We start from the raw sequence: 23,781 nt of genomic DNA on the forward strand, positions 1-23,781 counted from the left end.
AATTTTGAATTTTATTTCTTTGACGTTACAAATCTTTTCGTTATTTTATTTTTCATCTTTAGAGTTTTGCATAGATATATTTGATATATTTTTTATTACGTGGTTATTTTATTTATTCGTTTGTTTATACCTAGACCTCCCTTATTGGATTATGGACAGGGATTGTCTCAATAATATAAAAACGATTTAACTATTAACTTTAATTCTTTAGGTATATCTTTCTGGTATGATGTCTCCAGATCAACTGACTCTCTGGTTTTATTTATTAAAATCATTCTAAACATTTCGGTACTGTTTAAAGAAAAACTATAAAAACTATAACATACTGAGATGGACTGACAACAGCTATAGACAGATCATTCATTCCCCTCCCTTTTCTCCTTCCCCTCAATCTCTTCCCCAATTCTTTCCCAAACAATTTCTTTTTGTTGCGCTACTGATATTCTCCAATCTCATTATCCTTTTTCCACTCATTATTATCACTTATTTATGCAAATAAAGCATAATAGTTCCATGTGGATACATCTCACCCCCAAAAAAAACTTCTTCAGTTAAATAAAATATTTTACCCCCACCAACGACTGATCTTTCTTTCCCTGGAGCGAATAACCTTTAGACCCGACTCTCCACCCCCTATTGACCACATAAAAAAGGGATGTAATGCCGTGAAAAGGGGTGAAATACGCTGAGCATGGCGCGGATTTTCCATCATAATTTTCACCCGAGTAAATGGAAAATGCACACGTGTTGCAACAGTACTATCGAACACTTTCACAAACTCCTGCTGAACTCTGATTAACGCGGTTTATAACAATTGAGAGCATTGGCGAGCGACAGCTACGACGCCTTTGAATATGTACCGTTTGCGTTAAATTGTTATTCATACAGATGCATTCATACCGGTCACTGCTGGTCGCGCAGGCGCCTATTTGGGTCTGAGGGCTATATAGGAAGAGCGATGTGCACATCGTCCTCAGTTTTCTCGTGGATCTCAACTGGATCAGTTGGATATAAATCACGAAGGGAAGATCCAAACGCCGGATGCTATCGTAAATTTGCACATGTCATTTTTATGATTTTCTCGGTTCACTGGCACCGGGACTTTCGCCAACTTCATAAGGTGCCCTTCAGAGCCCAGTGTTTAGGGGCCAAGTCGAGTGTGTTGGTGGATAGTCAATGGGAAATTAGTTTGAGAAAGTTTGTGAATGTGAATGAGGGGTAAACAATTGTTCGCCTGTCATTATGGAGAATTTCGATGAAGTTTTTGTTCTGTTTGGCTTTCGCTGAGATTCAGGGTGAGATTGAATTTTCATTTGGGGGGTGATGATGTTAACTGATTTATTTATTTATTTATCAGTCCCTTTTGCAGGCAGCATGGGCATACAAAGTAAACATTGTTCGTTGAATATTTAATTTCATTTCCTTCAATTTTTTATTTATTATTTTTTTATACGTTTTGCTGGTCGTTTTTGTGTTGTTTTGCGTTAAATAAAAATTGAATATTGCAGCCTCCGATTGTTGGTGTAACGCTCTCACGAAATCTGATGCTCAGAATCGTAAAAGAAATTCCAATTCCATTTGATAATTTTTATTGGTAAATGTTGGAGCTGTGAATGGGAGAGATAACAATTGTTTACGAATGATTACGGGAAATTTTGATGGTGCTTTTGTTCTCTTTGGGATTCGCTGAAATCGTTGGGAGATTAAATTTTCATGTTGGGTTTGGTGATTTGAATGAGTGAATTCTGTCATATTTTATGGAACGGGAAAAAATAGGGGAGGAGAGCATTATTCAGGAGAAATATTATTCCTTAAATTTATTTTTTGTTTTTAAACGGTTTTAATCAAGCCTTCATATTATTAATGAACCGGGAAGGTGGGGGAGAATGGAAGAGAAGGGTAAAATAACTCGACAATGTCAAAAAAATTTCCCTCCATTTTTTTCTTGACTTTTAATTGTTTGAATTTACTCGCAAATGAGGGGAGGAGCGAGTAAGGACTGAGAAGAAGAGTACACACAAGAGGAAGGAAGAAAATAGAATTTTTCATGACAAAATTTATGACGATGATACAAGAATATTTTTTTATTTGGAAAGAAAAAAATTTTTTGGTTCTTTTATTCTCAACTTAGTCTCGCAAAGATTTTCTTGAGAATTTCTTCGGCTCGAATTTAACAAGATTCGCTCACTCTATTTTTATTCTTTTAGAAGCGAAAGGAAAATAAAAACAAATTGGAAAATTAAGTGAAGGAAATACGACTATTTAATATTTTCTCTTAAATTTTTAAATCGGTATAAATAATTGATATTTTAGTTTTAAAATTATGTAATCAATGGCCGACAATCTCACACTCTTCGCTTCTAAAAAAAACATCTAAATGCCGAATTGATCCGTCGAAAAAAAATCAATTGACAGCAGCTAGTCCATTTGTATTTTTAAACGACTCTGTGACAGTCCCTGGATGTTCAGAATTAATGAAGATGGAACGAACTATTAAGTTTTTGTTCTGTGTTTTTCCATCGTCAATTATCCCGCCACGTGATTCTCCTTTCCGAGTCATTTTTTTTATTCATCGAACTGTCCCCATGAAGTGCGTACACTCACCCGAGAGCTGATCTCATGTGGAAAAGGGTCAAAAGGGTTGAGGACAGTTTTGTCTGGGATGACATTAATTTTTTCGTCACTCATTTCATTATTTTCAACGCTGAGAGCTCCGCGAGAGTTATAACTGATGCAACTGTCAGCGGCAAAATCTCGTTATTTACATTATGCGCATTAATCAATCCCAGAGCTTTTCATTTATATTAATGAATGAAGTGGCACCGGAAAAGTGAAAATTCACGGATCGCGAGGCACATTAAGCGTTCAACTCGATTTTTTAAAAACAAATCCGGGAGTAATTAGTGACGACGTGTCAAGTCGGAAACTGTTGGGTAGAAAATATTTTGTATTGTGAATAATCTGGGGTAAAGTGCACTTGCCATGGTTTATGATAGAATTAATTCATGAACTTGAAAAAATATTATTCCGATTAGATTTTAATAAGTCAAAATTGCAAAAATAATAATTAGACAATTTTGTGGAAAAACGGACTAAATATGAAAATTTTTCGAATTTTTAGGGGATTTTTTCTGACATATTTTTTCTCAAATTGTTCTCTTCATTTATCCAAAATTATAAATGAGGGGAAATTGCCAATTACAACACCGACAATAATGTAACATCAATATTAATGATATCATAATGATAATAATAATGGGATCATTGTTTTTTACGAGTCCATTAATGTGCGCAGTCGCTCCATTGTTCGAATAATTCATTTTGTTCGATTAATTATTCCCACCGAATGAGACACATACAGCCAATTACAGCAATGTTTGCGGCGATTTTTATTCTTTCTATGTGCGGAGAGAACAATCTGATGATTTTTAGGGTGTCATTCCGATTAAAATTATTGTCCTGTCTTACAATCTCGGCAACAGAAAAATTACTATGTCGTCTAGTGAAATTTCTTTAGTGGCGTAGGAAAATTTCTATCTCGGCCTCGTAAAAATTCAACGGTCCATGCAACATTTCCCATGAAGTCCAACGTCGGCAATAATTGGCTATATTCGGCGGTGATCATTAACCAATCACATTGAGCTGCCGAAAAATTGTTTGTGTCGTACAGTAAAAAATGAAAAAAGGCCCGATAAAATAAACTGACCTGGATAGGAATTTTTTAAAAATTTCTAACAATTTTTCACTTATTGTCAATTAAAAAATGTTCAGTCTTCAAATTTTATTGGGCTGTTTAGTAAAGTTTAGGAAGTTACACATAATTAATTAGGAAATTTACGGTACTGATAGGAATTTTTATGTTTGAGAACAAGACATTTATTTATTTATTTATTTATTGTACCTCGAATCGAGGTACAATATTTTACCGCACTCGGTCGGTAATTTTTTCCAGTTTTTTTTTCTTCATCCACCGATTGCTCGACCCCCTGAAAGAATTATGAATTCCCGCTGGAGAAAGCTATCGAACGATATTTCAGGTGCGACGTACGTCACAGTCTCATAAAATGTACTCCCTGTTCCTCTATTAAATCATCGCGAAGTTATATATATCGAAGGAGGTATCGAATTTTGTCACAGCAGACGTAGCCGAACGCTCTTCGAATGTCACCCTCGACGGCACGTTCTACATCTTAATTCTCTTGAAAATTCATTACCTCCCCAGAGGTCTGCAGGATCCCGTGTTTTTATGAAAAACATCTTGAAACATGATAACTTCCTCAAATACCTTAAACTGTCTCCGGAAGGCAACTCGAGTGCTTTCGTTCACTTCACTGCGTCGTGATGAATCCCGCTGTTATTCTAGACCATAAATAGTTTTCATACAACTAATAACACAACTCGAATCTTAATTACGAGTTAATGAAGGAATTTGTGTCCCGGGAATTCTAGGACATTGATTACGGTGTTCGCAAAAGTGTTTATTTCTCTGCAAAAGATCGAAATTTCCACGAAAATAATTGTTGCAGAAGCGGGAAAATTTTCCGTAATTTTTCCGAAATTGTGTAATTATTTCGGAAAAATTACGGAAAATTTCCAAAAAGGCGTAATTATTTCGGAAAAATTACCGAAATTTTTCCGAAATAATTACGCAATTTACCGGAAAAAAACGAAATAACTTACGAGCCGGACCTTCTGGTCTGTAAAGCTCCCGAAATAATTTCCCAAATTTGACTGAAAATTCTCTGTTCAACGAGTGCAACTGATTATTTATAATATCAATGTTTTCGACATAAGAATTGAACGTGATCTTTGTCTCTAAAATTCCCGCACTTATTAATCTCCATCCAATTTATTTGGAGTACCATAAATTTTTTAATAACGTCAATTGGTGGTACATCGCCAGCGGTCCATTTCGAGTGAATTTCTCACACCGCAACGGGTAATAAAATAAATACAGCTAAAAGCTCGTGAGATTGACTCTCGAACAAATGGATTTCACATGAAATCCGCTGAAAAAAAATTGAAATCAATCGATCCAGTATCTCTTTAGAATCTACAAAGCCATTAGTAGTAGGAAAAACACAAACGTGAAAAAATATGAAACTGCAACGACTACCACACTGGGTTCATCCCAAAACTCCAATTACTCGCAAACTACAGTTATTAAAACTTTGTGTTTGTGCATGAAAAGGATTTTAATGAAGAAACAACATTTCTTCGTGGAGTTTGATGTTATAATTATATTTGTTGTTGGCTTCGGCAGGAAGATGGCTTAGGCGCAGGTTGTTGAGTATGATCTTATTACCCGGGTACATACCCTCGAATGTAGACGTCTTCGAGGGAACCAATTGGGAGATAAATTTTTGTTTAAAAATATTGTTGGATTATAAATAGGGATTGTCTCAATAATAAAAAAACCATTTAACTATTAACTTTAATTCTTTAGGTATATCTTTCTGGCATAAAGTCTCCAGATCAACTGACTCTCAGTGATCAAAGATTTGACACTCTAGACCCATTTGACAAAAGTCCCTTGTTCATTAATTCCTTTCAGTTTCTTCTCTGATTTTATTTATTAAAACTATTCTAAACATTTCGGTACTGTTTGGAGAAAAACTATAAAAATTATAACATACTGAGATGGACTGACAACAACTATAGACAGAGGATTCAGTTTTGTCCACACACATCAAGCACTGTCAATAGAAAAATTCATAATGGACATACCGACAAAAATATTCGATGAACAAATATTTAAGAATTAATCAGTGCTTTATACAGAGAAATTTGTTATAAAAATTATTCTGACGTTCTATGAAGGTCGATTTACCTCGAAATTTAGTCAAAAATTATTTTTGATAATTAATATTGAATCTGGATTGGAAAAATTTATAAAAATACCGATGTTGTATTTCGAGAATGAAAATATGGGCGACATTTATTTTAAACATTCATCGATACACATATTTTTTTATATAAATATTTTCGCCTGCGCTGATCCGTCAGATTTTGCTGTAAATTATTATCTCCTTCAATTTAGTCTCACGTATTCAGTATCGAATAGTTTAATATTTTTTAATGAGGGATAATCCGATGTGGTTTATGCCCTAACAAGGCCCTCGTGTCAATGGACTTCTCCACCTATTGGGCCCTTTAGTTCATAAACAATCTAAATATTTCCATCATCCCTGAGAGTTTACAACGAGTCGATTGTTCGGATTAACGTAAAAAAAATTTCCAACAATTTACCAAATATTCTCCTCTCCACAGCTAAAAAAATCCGCAGAATTTCTCTTCATGCGCCAATAATGTATCATGATTTTGTCGAAATCCCTGATATACATATGCAGAGCAAAAAAATCTATTTAAAAAAAATCCCCGCATTTTTTAATCATTGAAAAGCTCTTTGAATAAAAACAAACAAAAATCGAATTCGAGTTTCCACAAAGCTTTAATCACCCGCTACTCGTCTAACCCATTTGTTTCATTGAAATAAAGTTTATCCATCGAAATAAACCATTTTCCGAGTTGTGCCCAAAGGGTAAATAGCCCTAGGACAGGGGTGAGATTCACGGAGTCGGGGGTTTTCCATAATTGTTTATTGTACGACCCTGAACACTGTGGACATCTGTTTCCGGCAACTGGGTGACCACCTCTGGACCTGTAAAAATAACTTCAGTTTACCGGACTCCATGGACACGTGGATTGGATTTAGTGAGGGAGTCCGGGATTTCGCTCGGCTTCTGTTATTCCTGCAATCAGGGAAAACCGCGTGAAACAACAGTGGGGGATGATTGCGGGTGTGGTTGAGCGTGTTTAGACAGCGATAAAAAAAATTTCATCAAATACCAATCATCATTATTTATATTTATGGGAAGAGAACAAGATTTTTTTTTCATCAGTTGGATTTTTTCATCTCCAGCTGGTGCCGTAATAACTCTTTCAACAGGTCTCGTATTTATTTATGCTCGAGGGTGGATCCCCTCCGTACGTTGGAGAACGTGCGGTGTAAATTGAGAATAAAACTTTGACTTGAGAATGAGCCCTTTTGTTGATGAAAATATTCTGAAATTTAGGGCAATTAAAAATAGGATTTTTTAAGGCTCCTCATATATTACTCAACGAAGGTTCCAAAAAGTCTATTTTGACAAAGTTAACAGAACATTATTAATGCTATTATTGTTCCCTCAGGAATATCTGTCTCTTCGTACCGTAAAAATTTGAATAAATGTTTCACCTGCTTTCCACTCTCCTTCTGACCCTTAATTGTATTCCCTTTCTGTTTTCGATCAGCCGGAGGGGTTTGTCAGCGGGATCCAGTGGTGGTTAAATCGACAATGATAGAAGCGACTGTTGATCCGTGACTATGAGCGCTGGGCAAACGGGAATAGCCGAGTTCGGCGCAAAGGCCACAAATCGACACACGAAACTGTTGATCTACCTCGTGTGCGCTCAGTTTGTGGTCCAAGTCACTTGTTTTTTCTATCTTTACGGATATATTACGAGGGTGGACAGCGAGGTACATGAGAATCAAATTTCCCAGCGAGTAGTACGAGAAAAACGAAGTAGCGCACTGCCAGTACCTGAGGAAAACGCTGTATCGGAAGTATTCAGGGTACGTAGTCCTCCGCAGAGAGAAATATTTAATAAAAATTACGTGTCCCTTCGCTAATTGCAGAGTGACATCTAGCAAATGAACATTTTACGGTACTGAATTTTTTCGATGAGTTCCGTAATTTTTATTTGAATTATCATAATGACTTTTCGAATTCTTAGACTGAGAAAAAAATTATTTTTGCGAAATATTTATTTATTTCAAGGAAATATTTATTTTTTCAATCCTTTAAGTTGAGTTAATTATATTGTATTGAGACAGGATCATGTTAATTATAGCGTTGAGTTAAGTCATGCAATAATTATGGAATTAAATAATTCATCAAAATTTTTCCTTCAAGAAAATCAGAAATTTCGAAACACTGATTAATTATTAATACTCATCTCCTAGAGTAATATGATTATCGTAATTTCAATCCATCTCGATCCCCCTGGGCAGTGATTAGACTGGAGAAATATAATTATCAAAAAATAAATACTTCTCTAGAGTAAATAAATGTTTGTCAAAAATAATTTTACCGTAGGGGTTATAAGAAACGGTCGGGTTCGAAAGGAGAATAAATTATTGTTTTTTTAAATAAATGGTACTAGTAAATTATAAGCGATCTTAAGAGGGACTGGGGAGGATGTAAAACAAAGAAAAAAACTTTTGTAACATCAAGAAAATAAATAATATAATAAAAAAATAATAATTTTACCGTATGTACGATCTCAAGTTTTGTAAATTTTACTGAATATTTATCTTCGCTAGATAATTGCAAAATTAAGGAAAAAATCCTACGCTCTCAGGTTAAAAAGTCCGATGAAGTTTGGAGAGCTTCTCACGAAAAAGTTTATGTAAATAAATGAAGCGGAATGAATGGGAAATAAATTGTTTCAGCTACGAGATGAAAAGGAGCTGGGAAGAGAATCAAAGAGAGCTACTGTTTTGCCAGACGGGCCCGTCGGGGACACACCAGCACCGCCTTCAGCGTCCATTGGTGGTGACAGCTGGGTCTGGCTGACGGCTGACACTCGGGTTCCCGTACGTATATCCATTATCCCATTTTCCCTCATTTCTGGGAAAATACTTTTCCATTATCCATTCATTATCATTTCTTATTTATTTCTACCGCTTAATCCAGAACAGTATGAGGTATATGTATCACAACTATGCATTTATAATGAGCGCTGGGTGGTTGTACTCCAACTCCAGGAGGATTACGATTTAACGTATTCTCATGGTAAACGCCGTCAGGCTCTTAATTTTTCCGCGAGCTTCCTATTCCATAATGAAAGCTTTGACGAGGGAAATTGGCGAACGTTTAGTTTTTATGCTGATGAGGACGAAATTGCCGGCGATTTTGTGGTACAAAGAGAGCTTCGATCGCAGGGAGGGGGGAACCTGGTGAAAATTAACTTGGAATTTTTTGGAGTCGGAGGGGTAAAAGGTTGTCGGGATTTTTTTACCGGAGGTCGGAAAAATGTACAACTTTTTTTTAGTCGAGTCCACGCGGAGAGAAATTTCGTGGAAATTATCAGAAAAAATCGGGGGGAGGTAAATTCAATTAAAAGTGTACGGCGGAAATTGTTTGATGCACTGCGGAAATTCTAGAATTTTTTTCGTGAAATTCAATCACTCGTCTGATTATTTACCGCTGTGGGGACTTGTTGGGACATTTTTCGAAGCTGTCGGTTCATTTTCAGTGATAAAACTCGGTGATGATCAGACGTGGGAGAAGTCTTTGGGCGCGAAAGCGTCGCGACGGTAGTTTTATAAGTTTTACTTCATAAATTTCTTGAAAATTTTAAATATTAAGTCTGTTTTTAATATCAATAATAATTGACGGCGGATTTAGAAAAATCGAGGACTTTTGCATCCACTTTTTTTTTAAATTTTCCTTTATTGGATTGTGGATAGGAATTGTCTTAATAATATAAAAAACGATTAAACTATTAACTTTAATTCTTTAGGTATATCTTTCTGGTATGATGTCTCCAGATCAACTGACTCTCACCAAAGACTTCACACTCTAAACCCATTTGACAAAAGTCCCTTGTTCATTAATTCCTTTCAGTTTCTTCTCTGATTTTATTTATTAAAATCATTCTAAACATTTCGGTACTGTTTGAAGAAAAACTATAAAAACTATAACATACTGAGATGGACTGACAACAGCCATAGACAGATGATTTATTTTTGTCCACACATATCAAGCATTCTCTTCTATCACCTATCAATCTCCCATATTTTAGTTTTGACTGTTCACTCCGAACATCAGAAAAAAATTTAATTGCAAATTTTCCTCACTACTTTCTATGAAACACACAGCCCCAAGATAAATGCGCAATTATAAATTGCCCTGGGTCACCTGGGTGAGATAAAATGCAAAAATATTGTACATTGATATGCGTCGAAAAATGAATCGCCAGTACAGCTTTGTATGAATAATATATAGGGTAATAATGGTAAAGACAATGGTGAGAATTAAAGAGAAAAAAGAGGGAAAGGATAAGCGAAGAGGATTAGATATCCCCGTGATCCTACCCGTTTATTACCATCCGCCCATTGTCTTTGGGTTTATATTAGAGTGAACGAGAGGCTCGCGGGTCAAGCGTGAATTTCTCGATAAAATCCAGTCCCACTGTTGAGGGAATTATACTGGATTCACCCCCCAAAAAAATGATAAACCTTTTGAACTTTTGTAGAATTAAAATTAAAAGTTTTGTAATAACGAAAGGGCACTCGCCAATAGGGGAATAACTTTCGTCACTCCAGGAGCGAATTATTTGTAATTTTGAGTTCTACTTTCTGCTCAGTGGGAATTTTTTTCTAACAATTATCCTGTCGTTCTATAAAAGTCCATCATTGTTGTTGTTCCCTCATCTCTATTAAATTAAATCAAAAGAATTGACAAACTTTATAAAATTGATTAAGAGAAAATTAATAATTAGTCTGTGATTTAAAAAAAAGTTGATTTTTTTTTTCCAAATTTTTTTTTACGTTAAAAAAATCTGATGGTAATAAAATAAAAATTACATCTTCTAATAAAATATGAAGAGTTAAAGAACATTGTTTATAATTTTGGAATAGTCACTCTGATTCGCAAATAAAAATCCCCAACCGGTTATTTTTTTCATGAAATTTTCATCGCGTTGTTTTCCAACACTACATTTCATCGCTCGTTTACATTATACCTCTCTATAAAAGTTTATCTCGATGATAAAGCGGCGAAATCGTTGATAATCCATTTTCATCAAATACATGTATACCTGTAGTCGTAAAAAGCCTCGACTCTCCACTTTTCAAACGCACTTCATTTTTCCTCGACGAACTGGAGCGACGAAACGACCGCAGGGCATCACTCGCTAAGATTTTCAGTAGTATAAGAGTGCACTTGTGAAAGAGTGTTGAGAGAGTTGCCGCCTTTAAAGCGATTGGTTTTAAATATTTATACCTCGGCGACCTCGGCTTATTAATTATTAATGAACATAACTCCGTTATCCCTCGCTTCTCACGGCTTTTCGATATTTTTTTAACATCAAATGCGTGATCACTATGCAACAGAGATATTTCTCATTCCTCTCATCGAAAATTCGTTGGTTTTGGAATTGAAAATATTATTACTGGCGCTATCCAAATCAATAAATATTTATCCTACGACTTGAAAATTTTCGATTCAAGTAATATTTCAATTACGATAATTATCGTTTATTTTTTCAAATGACAAATTTTAGGGAATAAAAAATACCGATCGTGTCCGTAATTCCCGAAGTACGAGTTTCATTTTTTACTCAATTTTTACCGAAGTCGATTTCTTGGCGGAAAAATATAATTTCCGTTTGTACGAAAGCCCTCGGGCGACAGACAGTTGCAATTTCTTTCAGGAATTAACCGTGAATTTCGTAAAAAAATAGACCAGCGATAAATAAAATGAAAGTTTGTTCTACAATCACTATAAACAATATAGGAATATAAAATAAAGGGATATAAAAAAATATAAAAAAAAAAAATTTTTTTAATTAAAAATATAAAAAATAAAATATTAAATTGTGGATAATATTATCGGTAAATATAAAATATTTATAATATCGGTCATCAACAATTTGATGACCGAACGAGACTAAAAAAATCGTCGCATTGGATTTTCGAAAGTCCACTACAAAAAAATTGAATTAGTTGTTCCCGAAGAAGGAAAAGTCCCTTAATCCAGGCGATCCCCATCTTCCCGCCGTCCGAAGTGTTTGGGAAAATCCTGGTGATGGATCGATAAGTACGTGGGGAGTTGAAATATCAGAAGATTGATACACCGCTGCATCTCTTTCCATCTCGTTTCTCCATATTTATTCTATTTTCCATGTGCACTGCCTGCGAATAACATCACCTTCCATTTTCCTGATATTTTCCTCTCCGCTTACTACTGACAACAGACACCGTTCCCACTACTCGATATTTTCACGTAATATTGATATTGATCGTTTACATAAAATGATTTTCCTCCTGTCGCGAAGGGAGTGAGAGAGTTTTCGGTCAAATTACACTCGAAATCAATGCAAGCTCTCGATATTTTTTACCCGCAAACCTGATACTCTCATTTGTGTACTTGATAGCTTTGAACACTGGAAAAAAAATCCAGGAAGAACTGTCGCACACGGAGGGAAAAATCTGACAATTTTTATAGTTCCATTCCGATAAAAATTATTGTGCTGTTTTACAGTATTAGCGAGCACCAGAATTCTGATGGAATTTTTTGACCCCCTATCGGAGATGGGGGCAACTCATCGTCAAGAGTTTGAGAGAGAAATAGTGTGACAGAGTGAGAAAGAAAAGTATTATAAACAAATGATTATGGATGGTGCCAGATGACGATGTATGATTCACTCTGAGCTTGAGAGTCGACCAGTTAAGATCATGGATCTTTATTATACCCGATTTAATTTCTATTATCATTAAATATTTTAAGTTTGATTAAAATTGTTGCTGTCCCCTGTACCCTGATCCTACATAAAAATGTTTTCATCTCACAAGTGGAAACACTCGAATAAAATAAATCCCACTCGTCCAAAGACCCATTAATTCAAAAATTAATTAAAGTTAATGAAAAAATTAATGAATTAATGAAAATTAATTTTTGACAAACATTCGAAATGTAAACAACAACCCCCCCCCCCCAGAATTCCCAAATCGTCCCCCAAAAATTCCAGACCTGCGTGGGAATTACTCCAGGTCCAGGTCCCGCCTGTTTCTGGTACCAGCAGCACAATTTTTCCACCCCTCACCCTGCAACCCTCATTTCAGTTCAACGCAATGGACGCCCTGTGCCGGAAATCCGCGGAGTACTGTCCACCGGGAGCACCCGGAACTCCCGGCCTTCCCGGCCTGATAGGAGACCGTGGACTGCCGGGTATTCCTGGCCCAGTGGGTCCAGATGGTCCCCGAGGATTGCCCGGTCACTCCGGTGAACGTGGCCCGCGCGGTGAATCCGGACCCACCGGTCTCGACGGCAGAGATGGAATACCTGGTGAACCTGGACTCGACGGTGTCCCTGGTAGAAATGGCGCCGATGGATTACCCGGTCGTGATGCACAACCGGGTCGCGATGGTACACCCGGTTTACCCGGGAGAAATGGCACTGACGGTATGTTACACAACTGTTCGTTTATTTTTTTTCTCCTCCATTCTCAAGTACTCGGCGAAATAGAAGAGCGGAATTGCACTATCCACTGGACACTTGGCTGTCTTTTGTTCGTTGCACAGTGGAGCGTTACTCTGGTTTTCATTGTTATAAAGGAGCAGGATAAAAAAAAAAGAAGAAGAGATATATAAGCGGGAGAGAAATGAGGAGGGAAAAGGTGGTCCACTTTAATCTGCGAGGAAGACGTTAGAGATGTTGGAGATGATGAGGAAGTGGGAGTACAGGAAGTGCATGGCAGGAGGGCATAATGTGGGCGGTGGATAAAAGAAATAAACGGAGGGGGTGGGGGAATAGAACTTGAGAAAGTTTTGTTCAGAAAAAAAAAAAAATTCATGTATATTAAACGCTTTACAGTGAGGTTTTTTTTTTCAGCGTCAACTTGTTCTTCTTTTTTTCGCCACATTTTCCTCCTCATTCTCTTTCATTTTTGTTCATCTTGGGGGACTTAGGAGGATTATGGATCGACGGGATGAGCCATCCCTTGAGCGGGAGATATACGGCGTATGTGTGGGGGAATAGCCAAGTAGAGAAGACGGGTATTCATCCGCTCGAGTTCAGGGTGGTACAGGTATAGTGGATGGGTGCGCTTGACGCCGTGTTCAACGGGCTTTTAGCAGTTTCGACAAGGAGCCATCTGCAGAGCATTATTGAGTGCCTAATCCTCTTGATCTGTCGGAGTGAATCTCCAATTTCTTTTGTTGAATTTTTCCTTTACACTTTTTTCCTTCAATTTACCGAACGTGACTATCAATTATGAGATGATGGGGGAGGGAATTTATTCTTTGCACGGAAGAAAAATTCTTTGGAAATTACGTGACTGTTCCGGGATCTGCTAGTCAGAATAGTATGCACCAAAAATTACGAAACAGTTGCGCATTTTTTTTTTTGAACGTTCCATACACTGAGAAACAATTTTTGTTTTTTGTCAAATATTCATTGACTTCTTGATAATTCTGATTAGGTTCAAATTGTGTGGATAATATTGTTCTGAGACAGGATCATGTTAATTATAGCGTTGAGTTATTAACTCATACAATAATTATGAGCATTAAATTTCATCGAAATTCTTCTCTCAAGAAAATCAGAAATTTCGAAAAACTAAATAATTATTAATACTCATCTTCTAGAGTGATATCATTATCGTAATTTACACCCATCTCGATCCCCCCGCGCAGTGATTAGACTGGAGAAATCCGATTTTGAAAAAATAAATATTTTTCTGAGGTAAAAATACTTTTTCTGGAACGATCTGGACCATTTCCTGAATTCCTCAGACCCATCATCAAAATATCCTGAGAATTATTACCATCATTTTTTTTCTCCTCCACTAGAAATCCCTCCATTCGTGAATTTCCATCGGGCAATTTTTACTTCCTCTCTCTCTCGATCATGAAAATTTTCCTCTCAATAGATTTACTACGTCCTGACAAGGGTCTTGGAAAAACGCGAAAGGAAACAACGATGAGCATTAACTTTTTCTCCATCGTCTGCGTCGTTTCATCATCTGCCTTTTTACGAGTTGAAAAGTATTGGAATTGTTCGATGATGAGACGACTTTTCTCCCTGAATACCCACCTCGAGTTTCGATGAAATACCACGGGTGTGATCCAAGCCTCGGGGGAAACTTGTTACGCTCACGTACACAGTGTTATGCCCCAACGATGGCACATCGAGCGATCATTAACTCGATGACAGAGTATAAAATTATCCGATGGGGGAAATTGCATCAGGGATAATTTTCACGGGAAAACTATGTCTCAGGAAAATTGAAACGTCAGGAAATGATGTTCCAAGTTTTCTAATTATGTCATCATTCATTTTTTTCAGGTAAACGCGGTGCCAAGGGCTCACCAGGACCTCCAGGACCGGTCGGACCGCCGGGTAAGGGACTGCACATTTCCCGGGGAAGGGGAAAATTCGAAATTTTTCATGCGCAAGGAATTTCCGATTTTTAAGACCACGTGACTGGAGATAAGGGATGGAGGTCTGTTAAGAGACGAATTTATTCAGATTAATTTACGGGGCTGATTGATGAAACAATTAATTTGACAAAGGTAACGCGATTCAATTTCACCTTCTAAGGAGCATTTACAGTGGGGGAGCTAATAAAGCCTCGGTAGTTGATTAAACGCTGAGATGATTGGAAGGTAACGACCACATTCTCATGGTACATGCGATCTCCCTGTACCTTGCACCTCCTTCGGTTAAACAATAAAGGGCGATTGTACATGACCCGCCGGGAGACCTGAAATATTTCCCGGAATAGTTTGAACGTTGAGAGAAAATGGAGATTAATTTATAATTGAGGAAGAGGAGATGAGGTCTTCGGGGAAATATTGGATTGAGCGAATTACGATATTACACCGAGCGAGTAGATATTTAATTTTTTAAATCTTTTCCCCAGCCATTTTGTTGAACCCCAATTTTCAATTTTTTATCAAATTGTTTATACCCGTTAACACCTTAAAAGCCCCGACATAAAAAAAAACTTCCAGAATAAATTTAAAAACTGGAAAACAAATCCTGAGCCATTAATAATTGAAAAGAAAAGGTTTCGATTTATTTAACAATTTTTTTAAAAACATTTTCGTCACGTCCATAATATTTTTCCGCCCTTTGCCATTTTTACCCGCCAGTCCACTTCACTCCACTGTCCTATTCTACCCCACCCTCCCCCGACCATTGTTTTCGGTCGATTCCGTCGGCGGACTGTTTTCGAATCATTTCACTCTGGATTATCTTCAGGATAAAATGGTTTCATGTCCGTAGTTCATTCGACCCCGCAGGGTCATTTTTTGCCGTCTTACCAATGCGATCTTTTTCTACTTCCGCAGAGGAAGTAATGGGAAATCGAGATAAATAACAGGGCAGCCGAGACCGTCATTATTCCGACATTTTTCAACACGAGAACGTGAAAAATGTCTCTACATTTGTGCAATACCGTACTCACTCACACCTATTTATCCAACTAATTTAATACCTAAAATTATCATAATATTTTCCATCAAATTTTTTATTTAAATTATAAGAAGAATTTTCATTACCAAACAACTATTTTTATTCCATAAATATCGAAATAAAATATCGAAAAATCGTCACAACGCGAGGATTAATTATTAAATTTTTAATTTAACTAAAACAAGACAAAAAAAAGTCAATAAATAAATTAAAAAAAATTATTTAACTATAACTAATGGATTTTCGCTGTAAAAAATTGTCATTTCATTAAATTCTTGTTTGGAACAGGCGCCCAAGGACTGCGAGGCAGCCCAGGAACTCCTGGCCAGGATGGCAAGCCGGGTATACCTGGTGTGGTTGCGTGGGAAGTGAAGCGCAGGAACGACAGCAAGTCAACAGAACTTCTCATAGCACCGTCTATCATGGGTAAGTTTTGAAATAGTTAATGACTTACCAAGATTCAATAATGGCCCACTTCGGCTAATAGGGCAAACACATTTCGATATATGGAGGGGGACACAGGTGTGACTGGAGATAGCTCTAATCCCATCGTTTAAATATTCCAGGCGAGGGTTTACCGAAGCCATTGATCGCGGTGAGAGAGGGCTCCCATCTTCGATTGAAATGTGGAGCGAGTGGAAATCCACCCCCTGTTGTTCAATGGTCCAAGGAGAGAGCTGCGATACCAATGGGCTCCTGGCACGGTATTAAACCGTACATTCACTTTAATATGGAGAAATAGGGGTTGTAAAGAATGGGGATTTCATCAGAATTCTTGGTTAATAGCGAAAATATTGCGCACTTCGTTAATTGATTTTTTTATTCGATATAAATGAGCGTTGGTGGAATATTGCGATTGAAATTCCTGGTGGAAGAGTATGTTTAGGATTTATTATTTAATACTTTCACAGAAATTCAAACCTTTGCAACATTCCAGTGAAAATTGAAGGATTTCCATGAGAAAATGTGGAAAAAAATTTTTTTTAATGACGAAACTCAGTCAATTAATTATCATTGTGTCAGGAAAAATTTTCAAATGGTGTCTGACTGCTTAAAAATTCCCCCACGCTCGACAGAAAATGTAGAATACCCCCCTCCACCCTCCGCGAAAAATAAATCGTAGAGAGTAAAAATTGAAATCGTCAAAAGTTTCTTGAAAATATTTGGCGTCTCTCCAGAGATGAAGAGAAACTTTGAAATAGTTTCGAATATATCCAAATGTTTCCGAGCTCTCCAACCCGCTCAAGCCCACCAACTCCGGGTAGATAGACCGAATCCCCCAAAGTACATAATAATTACCTAAAAGCACATATTTTTCATGTTTAAAAATTAAACATCCTGACACGAAAACTTCATCAGAAGTTGAAACAGAGTAACTCCGAGAGTGAATTCATGAATGTGACGCTCAGCGGAGCGCGTTGAGGTGGTTAATTGGGTGGGGGTTGGTGGGGTGGTGGGGTTGAAGGGTGCCGGAGAGAGTGGACGATGCCTCTGATCCTTGTTATGCTTAATAGGGCGCACTCAACATGCGAGATACATGCTGAATCCCTAGTGCTAATTACCAACTCTTGAAACGTATTTACATTTCTGAAATAAAAAAGCAGATGGAATTTTTTTTTTTGCTTGTTCTGCCTCGTCCTGATGATTTTTCCAATTTTCCTGCAGTTTCATCGGTGATTGGAGATACGTGGAACATCACGAAGATCAATAGAGAACACATGGGGGAGTATACATGCATTGCTAACAATGGTATCCCTCCGGAGTCTCGTCATACATTCCGCCTCGAGGTTCAGTGTGAGTTTTCATTTTGAAATTAAAATATTTATCCTGATTGAGAATGTCGTGGCATCTCACCCCCGTTCATCAGGGATGTTGGGATTTTTTTTGGTCGAATGAGGGGTGAGAAGAAGAAGGGAAACAATTACCTTAAAAATTTCCTAGAATTTCTACATCAAAAATATTTCCTGAATTTTCCTGACTGTTCTTTAATTTTTTTAGATAATTAAACTCTAATTTTCTGTTCTCCCCTAGTTTTTGCAAAATTATAAATTCATATTTATTGATAATTTCTTTATTATGTCGTTCTAGTTCCCCCGGCAATCAGGATATGTCATGAAATAATTCGCGTCCTCCCCACATCCCAAGCAAACGGTATTACAATGGCAATTTTGGAGTGCGATGTGGAGGCGTTCCCGGAGCCGTTGACCTGGTGGGAGAAAGACGGGGGTAGAATCCTGGATTCCTCAAACAAGTATCGAATGGAAATTTACGACAAGCATGACATGTACAAGGTAGTATCTCACTTGTGCATCGATCCGCGATTGATTTATCAATTCTGATGCGAATAATACGCCCCTTGTCCGCAGTTTAAGATGCGGCTGAACATAACGAAAATTGGCGAATCGGACTATGGGACGTATTATTGTGGGGCTAAGAATATCATCGACGTGACGATGGGAAAATTGATGGTGCAGCGTAAGTTATCACCGGCAATTTACGCCCTAGAGCATAAAACCTGCGTCATCAGAAAATTCCCTGTTTTAAAATATTAAAATCTTTTCATAATTATTAATTAAAAAATTCGCCTGTTGCTGTCATTCGACTGTCCAACAATTTAAAATAGTTCAGAGCGTACAATTATCGTATGGCACATGGAGGGATTTTTTTTTTAATGTGGAACTCACCTGAGAAAAATTTGTCATAAAAAAAAATTTTAAACAGAAACGGGAATTTTTCGTTTTTCGCAAAAATTTCCTCGACGTCTCAAACAGTTGATCAATAATTCCATGCGAATTTTGTTTAACTACTTGAATTTTTTTTCTCGATCAGTCTAATGTAATTTTCGCAGTCCTGGTAGTGAAATATTTCAGAAAAAATTCTCTTCGTAGCTTTTCGTAGTGAAATATTTCTGAAAAAATTTTCTTCGTAGCATTTGAGTCATGAAAATAACAGGGAAATAATGCAATTGAGAAAATACCAATTTCGAGGATTGACAAACGATTTCAGAGGGCACAAGACGAATCGGAATGGGCTACACCGACGGCCGGGAACGTCACGAGGTTCTTTACGGTGCATCAGCCCCTGAAAAAATCGATTTAGTCGATCTTTGTCCACCTCAGCAAAAGTGTGAGTCCTGTCCAAGTGTGAAGTGCGGATATTCCGGGTCTGGTGGGTGCTTCGACATAACACGTCTCGTCAGCAATATAACTTACACAGGATTGCCCCACAGGGCAGCAGGTCTGCTATAAAATCATTCTACTTGTCCGTTAGGATCACCCACTTTTCTGTCCATCCCAATAACTTAATGCCATTTCTTTTACTCCGAGGAGATAAAAAAAGTTTTACTGGACATTACCCCACCCCTCGGTAATTATTGAACGTTCAAAATTTTGAATTTTCTTTCTTCGTTTCTTGTTAAATCCAGAGGGAGTGCTGGACCTCATTGGAAAGCCGGTCTACAAGGGCACGATGGATGATGTTCACGGGTATTGGATGTACGATGCTTTAGCCAAAACAGAGAACAACACGGAAAATATCAAGTTCTGGGTTACCCGGAGCAATAACACGTTTTATCTCTACGAGTATAACCGCAGGGAAGATGTCAAGAATTCGAGACCCAAATTACACAAACTTCCGTATCGATTCAAGGTGAGTTTAGTCGGTAATTGTTTCAGTGATTGGGACTTTGATGATTGCATTTATAGGAATATTCAATCGGAGAACTTCTAATTACCAAAATATTGCAAAAGAAAAATTTAGGAACTGGTTCACGTTTTGAAATAGTGAAAAATCGAAAATTCATGAGTAAGTTAGAGATATTTGCGGAATATTTGATATCGAATCCAATATTCTAGTGATAAAATAGGGCGAGTCTATGTGAAGCTCATTTTTGGGAAAAAGGGATAACAAGACGCGCGGATGGTACGCTATGAGCTCCTGGTTTTTCCAGCTGTTATTATTAAAATTCAGACTCCCATCCATTCCCCGTCTGGTTTAATACAGTATATTCCGACGAAAATGAATAATAAAAATGGTCTCCAAGCAGCGGATAAAAATTACACGGTTATGAAATTTTCGCTGGATTTCCACGTTTATTTTTGTTTAGTGACAGCTCCACCAGAATTTCAAGATATTTTCTATTATTGAACCCGCAGTTCGATCAAATATTGAATTGAAACTCCATTCGTACTCGATTATCCCCAAAAAATTATTTACCCACAAAAAATTGTGCTGAACAATTTTAATTGTTATTGGATTACGAATAGGAATTGTCTCAATAATATAAAATGGATTTAACTATTAACTTTAATTCTTTAGGTATATCTTTCTGGTATGATGTCTCCAGATCAACTGACTCTCACCAAAGATTTCACACTCTAGACCCATTTGACAAAAGTCCCTTGTTCATTAATTCCTTTCAGTTTCTTCTCTGATTTTATTTATTAAAATCATTCTAAACATTTCGGTACTGTTTGGAGAAAAACTATAAAAACTATAACACACTGAGATGGACTGACCACAGCTATAGACAGATCATTCATTTTTTTCCACACATATCAAACATTCTCAATAATTGTAAAAAAAATTTCAAGAACATACAATTTGGATAAGATTTTTTTTTGTCACCAGGGCAACGGACACGTCATCTACAACGGCTCATTTTTCTACAATCCCGAGGCTCGACCCTCGATCTACAAATTCGATCTGACTAATTCCAACAATTACCCTCACACAATCCGGGAGCTCGTACTTCCTGGTTTATCAGTCTGGAGTGATAACTATCTGTACTCCTCTGATCACGAGAGCAGTTTCGTTGATTTCAACGTCGATGAGAATGGTAAGATTTGATCTTGAAGTATTATACAAATTCAACTGTGTAATTATCGTTTATTGGATGGCCAGGTTTGTGGGTGGTATACGGTTTACCACTGAATTATACTGCAGTAATGAAGGTCGATGCTGCTCACATGAAAGCACAGTATGCTTGGAACATAAGCCTGGATCACCACAGATTCAGTGAAATGTTCATTGCGTGCGGAGTACTCTATCCCGTTCACAATGTTACAGACTCTGCTATGAAAATCAGGTAGATTATGCACCACATGAAATTCACACTCAAGCTGCTGGATTCTTGGGGAAACTCCATTTGCAATTGCAGTGGCTTTGTTCTATTATAGTCTCGTCACTTGTATTGTAGTCTCCTGGGTATTCATGGACTTTTTTTTATGTCTTTACAGTTTAGCCCTGGATTTGTACAGAAATGCTATCCTCAGCGTTGATTTATCACTGTCTAATCCATATCGCAAGACCACCATGATACGGTACAATCACAAGACGAAGGTTTGTAATTCCAGATGTTTGTGGGGGTTGGGGGATGGTGAAGGGGAGAAAAGCAGTTGGGGTTTGGAAGACGATGGTACTGTTTTTAAACGTTTTTTTAACGACAGATAACGAGATTCGGAAGAACTTAATCTGATTTCTATTGGACTTTGTCAATTATTTGAAAATGCGCGAAATTCTATGGGAAAAAATTGAAAAAATAAATTGTGGACGAAGTCGAATCTGATAGATTTTTTAGTAAAGTTCTTGATGCGTGGTATTTATTTATTGAAAAATGTTATCACGGCAGTAGTCAAAATATTTTTTTTTATTCTAGTAGGAGTCCGGGTGCTCTGGTAACATTCACATCGCGAAACTAGTATATTTCGATGCAATTGCACCGAGTTTTCCGCGAGAGTGAAGGCTGTCGATCACACGAACTGAAAAATACCCTCGCACGTGTCCCAGAACTGAATGTTTTGTCAGTGTTGTTACATTCAACGAGTGTCATACTCTGTTTTTTTATAACGCAACTAAAAGACGCACTTTGGCAAATTAAAACGCCTAATTTATCCATTTTTTAATATAAAAAATTGTTTAAGTTGCCTGGACAGTCAGGAGTGGATAAAATTAATATTTTTAAACATTTAATTTTTTCTCAGATCTTGAGTTTAAATTTCTGGCAACCCAATACCTCACGCCATTACTTCACGTATAATTCCCAGCGAACCTCTCCATCACTTTAGATCAGATATATTTATCCAAACCTCGCCTTCACGTTGAGATGATTTATGTCGTTTCACTACTTCATTACCCGCTCGTTCGGAAATCAGAAGATATGATAAGGCCTTTCCTCCTCGTCGGCTTTCACTAACTCTCCAAAAATTATAAAATTAAAAAAATCCAGATTTTGAATTTAGAATAATTTAGATCAGTTCGGCCGTAATTTTGTCTTAATATTCTATTCTTTCTATCACAAAATATTTTTAAATGAAGACTTCAACAAAAATAGAGGAAAATATATGAAAAGTCTCTCTCGAAGCTCCGCATTTCCGAGATATTTTCCAAATTATCACCGCACGTCGCCATTTATCAGGACCACTGTGTCCTCTAATCCGAAATTCAAATGTTTCCTCTCACATTATCATTTCTCTCTGCTCCAGGAATTATACACATGGGACAGAGGACATCTACTCGCATATCCAGTTAAATATCAGGATAACGCAACGTTGACATCGATCACTTAATCGTCGAGTAAAAATGTAAAAAAAATCGCTATTATTAAAAATTCTTGAAAACAATCAGATCCAGCGTTTTGCAGGGGGCACAATCCCTTGGTGCATGTCGGTAAATTTAAAAAAATGTTGATTTTCCCGAGTGTACCATTGTGATGGAAGTGCACCGCGCGGATATTGATCTCTACATTTTTTATTCTTCGCCCCGCTCGATTGATTGAAAAAAATATTATTAACCCCATCCCAGTACCACCTAGAAATGGTCGTCCTAGATATTTTATACTAAAGAATAATTGTTATTTTATTAAGCTTATGAAATATTCTATGTGTAAATGGAATGTATGTGCGGCTCAATTTATATGAAATTATATTCAAGCCATCGCAAGACTGCACAATTGACGATCATATTTCATTTACCCCCTGTCAACTTCACGTTCCAATAGCGCGAGGTTAACACTTCAACATGATTTGGAATTTTCAAAATTGATAGATAAATTATTTGAACAATGAAAAATTCCAGTGGATACGTCAGCAAACAGGTGAACTCTACAGTAATTAATTCAGCTGTTAATTAAATTTTAATTTTTCGGGTTTAAAAATATTATATTAACGTCTCGGTGGATCTCTGATTGCAGGAGAAATTGAAGAGTAATTTTGAACTTTTAATAATTTCAGTAATTACTAATGAACTTTTCTCTCTGTGTTCATAAAATCATCTGACATAGTAAATCGAACGATAAATTCTACTTTACTCTCCACAAAGTATATTGTTACTGTAAATACAATCATATAACTATTAAATTAAAATTATCATAATTATTAAATTACATTTCTTTGACAATTCCTTTCTAATCAAAATCACCACTTAATTTTCGTCATCATCCCCTCGATCCCAGAACCCGTCCGCTCATGAATCCCTCCAAGACCCAAAATGAAGGGACTCCCCAACGTCGGGCTGCCGACAGTCCCCGTTACCTCGA

General features: G+C 36.9%; 1 protein-coding gene across 1 annotated transcript; it reads left to right on the forward strand.

The window, feature by feature from the left end:
- Positions 1 to 990: 990 nt before the first annotated feature.
- On the forward strand, positions 991 to 22,867 carry LOC135169467 (uncharacterized). The gene is made up of 16 exons (XM_064134510.1): positions 991 to 1,295; positions 7,294 to 7,615; positions 8,495 to 8,638; positions 12,893 to 13,232; positions 15,117 to 15,170; positions 16,536 to 16,673; positions 16,814 to 16,951; positions 17,913 to 18,041; positions 18,336 to 18,538; positions 18,614 to 18,722; positions 19,254 to 19,484; positions 19,672 to 19,895; positions 20,877 to 21,084; positions 21,150 to 21,333; positions 21,485 to 21,587; positions 22,730 to 22,867. The coding sequence occupies exons 2-16, from the start codon at positions 7,367 to 7,369 to the stop codon at positions 22,811 to 22,813; spliced, it is 2,538 nt and encodes an 845-aa protein (XP_063990580.1). The 5' UTR covers positions 991 to 1,295; positions 7,294 to 7,366; the 3' UTR covers positions 22,814 to 22,867.
- Positions 22,868 to 23,781: the final 914 nt, after the last annotated feature.

The sequence above is a fragment of the Diachasmimorpha longicaudata genome, chromosome 15, assembly GCF_034640455.1.
Source record: "Diachasmimorpha longicaudata isolate KC_UGA_2023 chromosome 15, iyDiaLong2, whole genome shotgun sequence".
Taxonomy (NCBI): Eukaryota; Metazoa; Arthropoda; class Insecta; order Hymenoptera; family Braconidae; genus Diachasmimorpha; species Diachasmimorpha longicaudata.

Excerpts from the sequence above, each read along its gene's own strand:
- LOC135169467 (XM_064134510.1), top strand. The coding sequence starts at position 7,367 with ATGAGCGCTGGGCAAACGGGAATAGCCGAGTTCGGCGCAAAGGCCACA. Across the intron at positions 18,723-19,253 it reads GGGAAAATTGATGGTGCAGC|AGGGCACAAGACGAATCGGA; the intron begins GTAAGTTATCAC and ends AAACGATTTCAG. Across the intron at positions 21,334-21,484 it reads GACTCTGCTATGAAAATCAG|TTTAGCCCTGGATTTGTACA; the intron begins GTAGATTATGCA and ends ATGTCTTTACAG.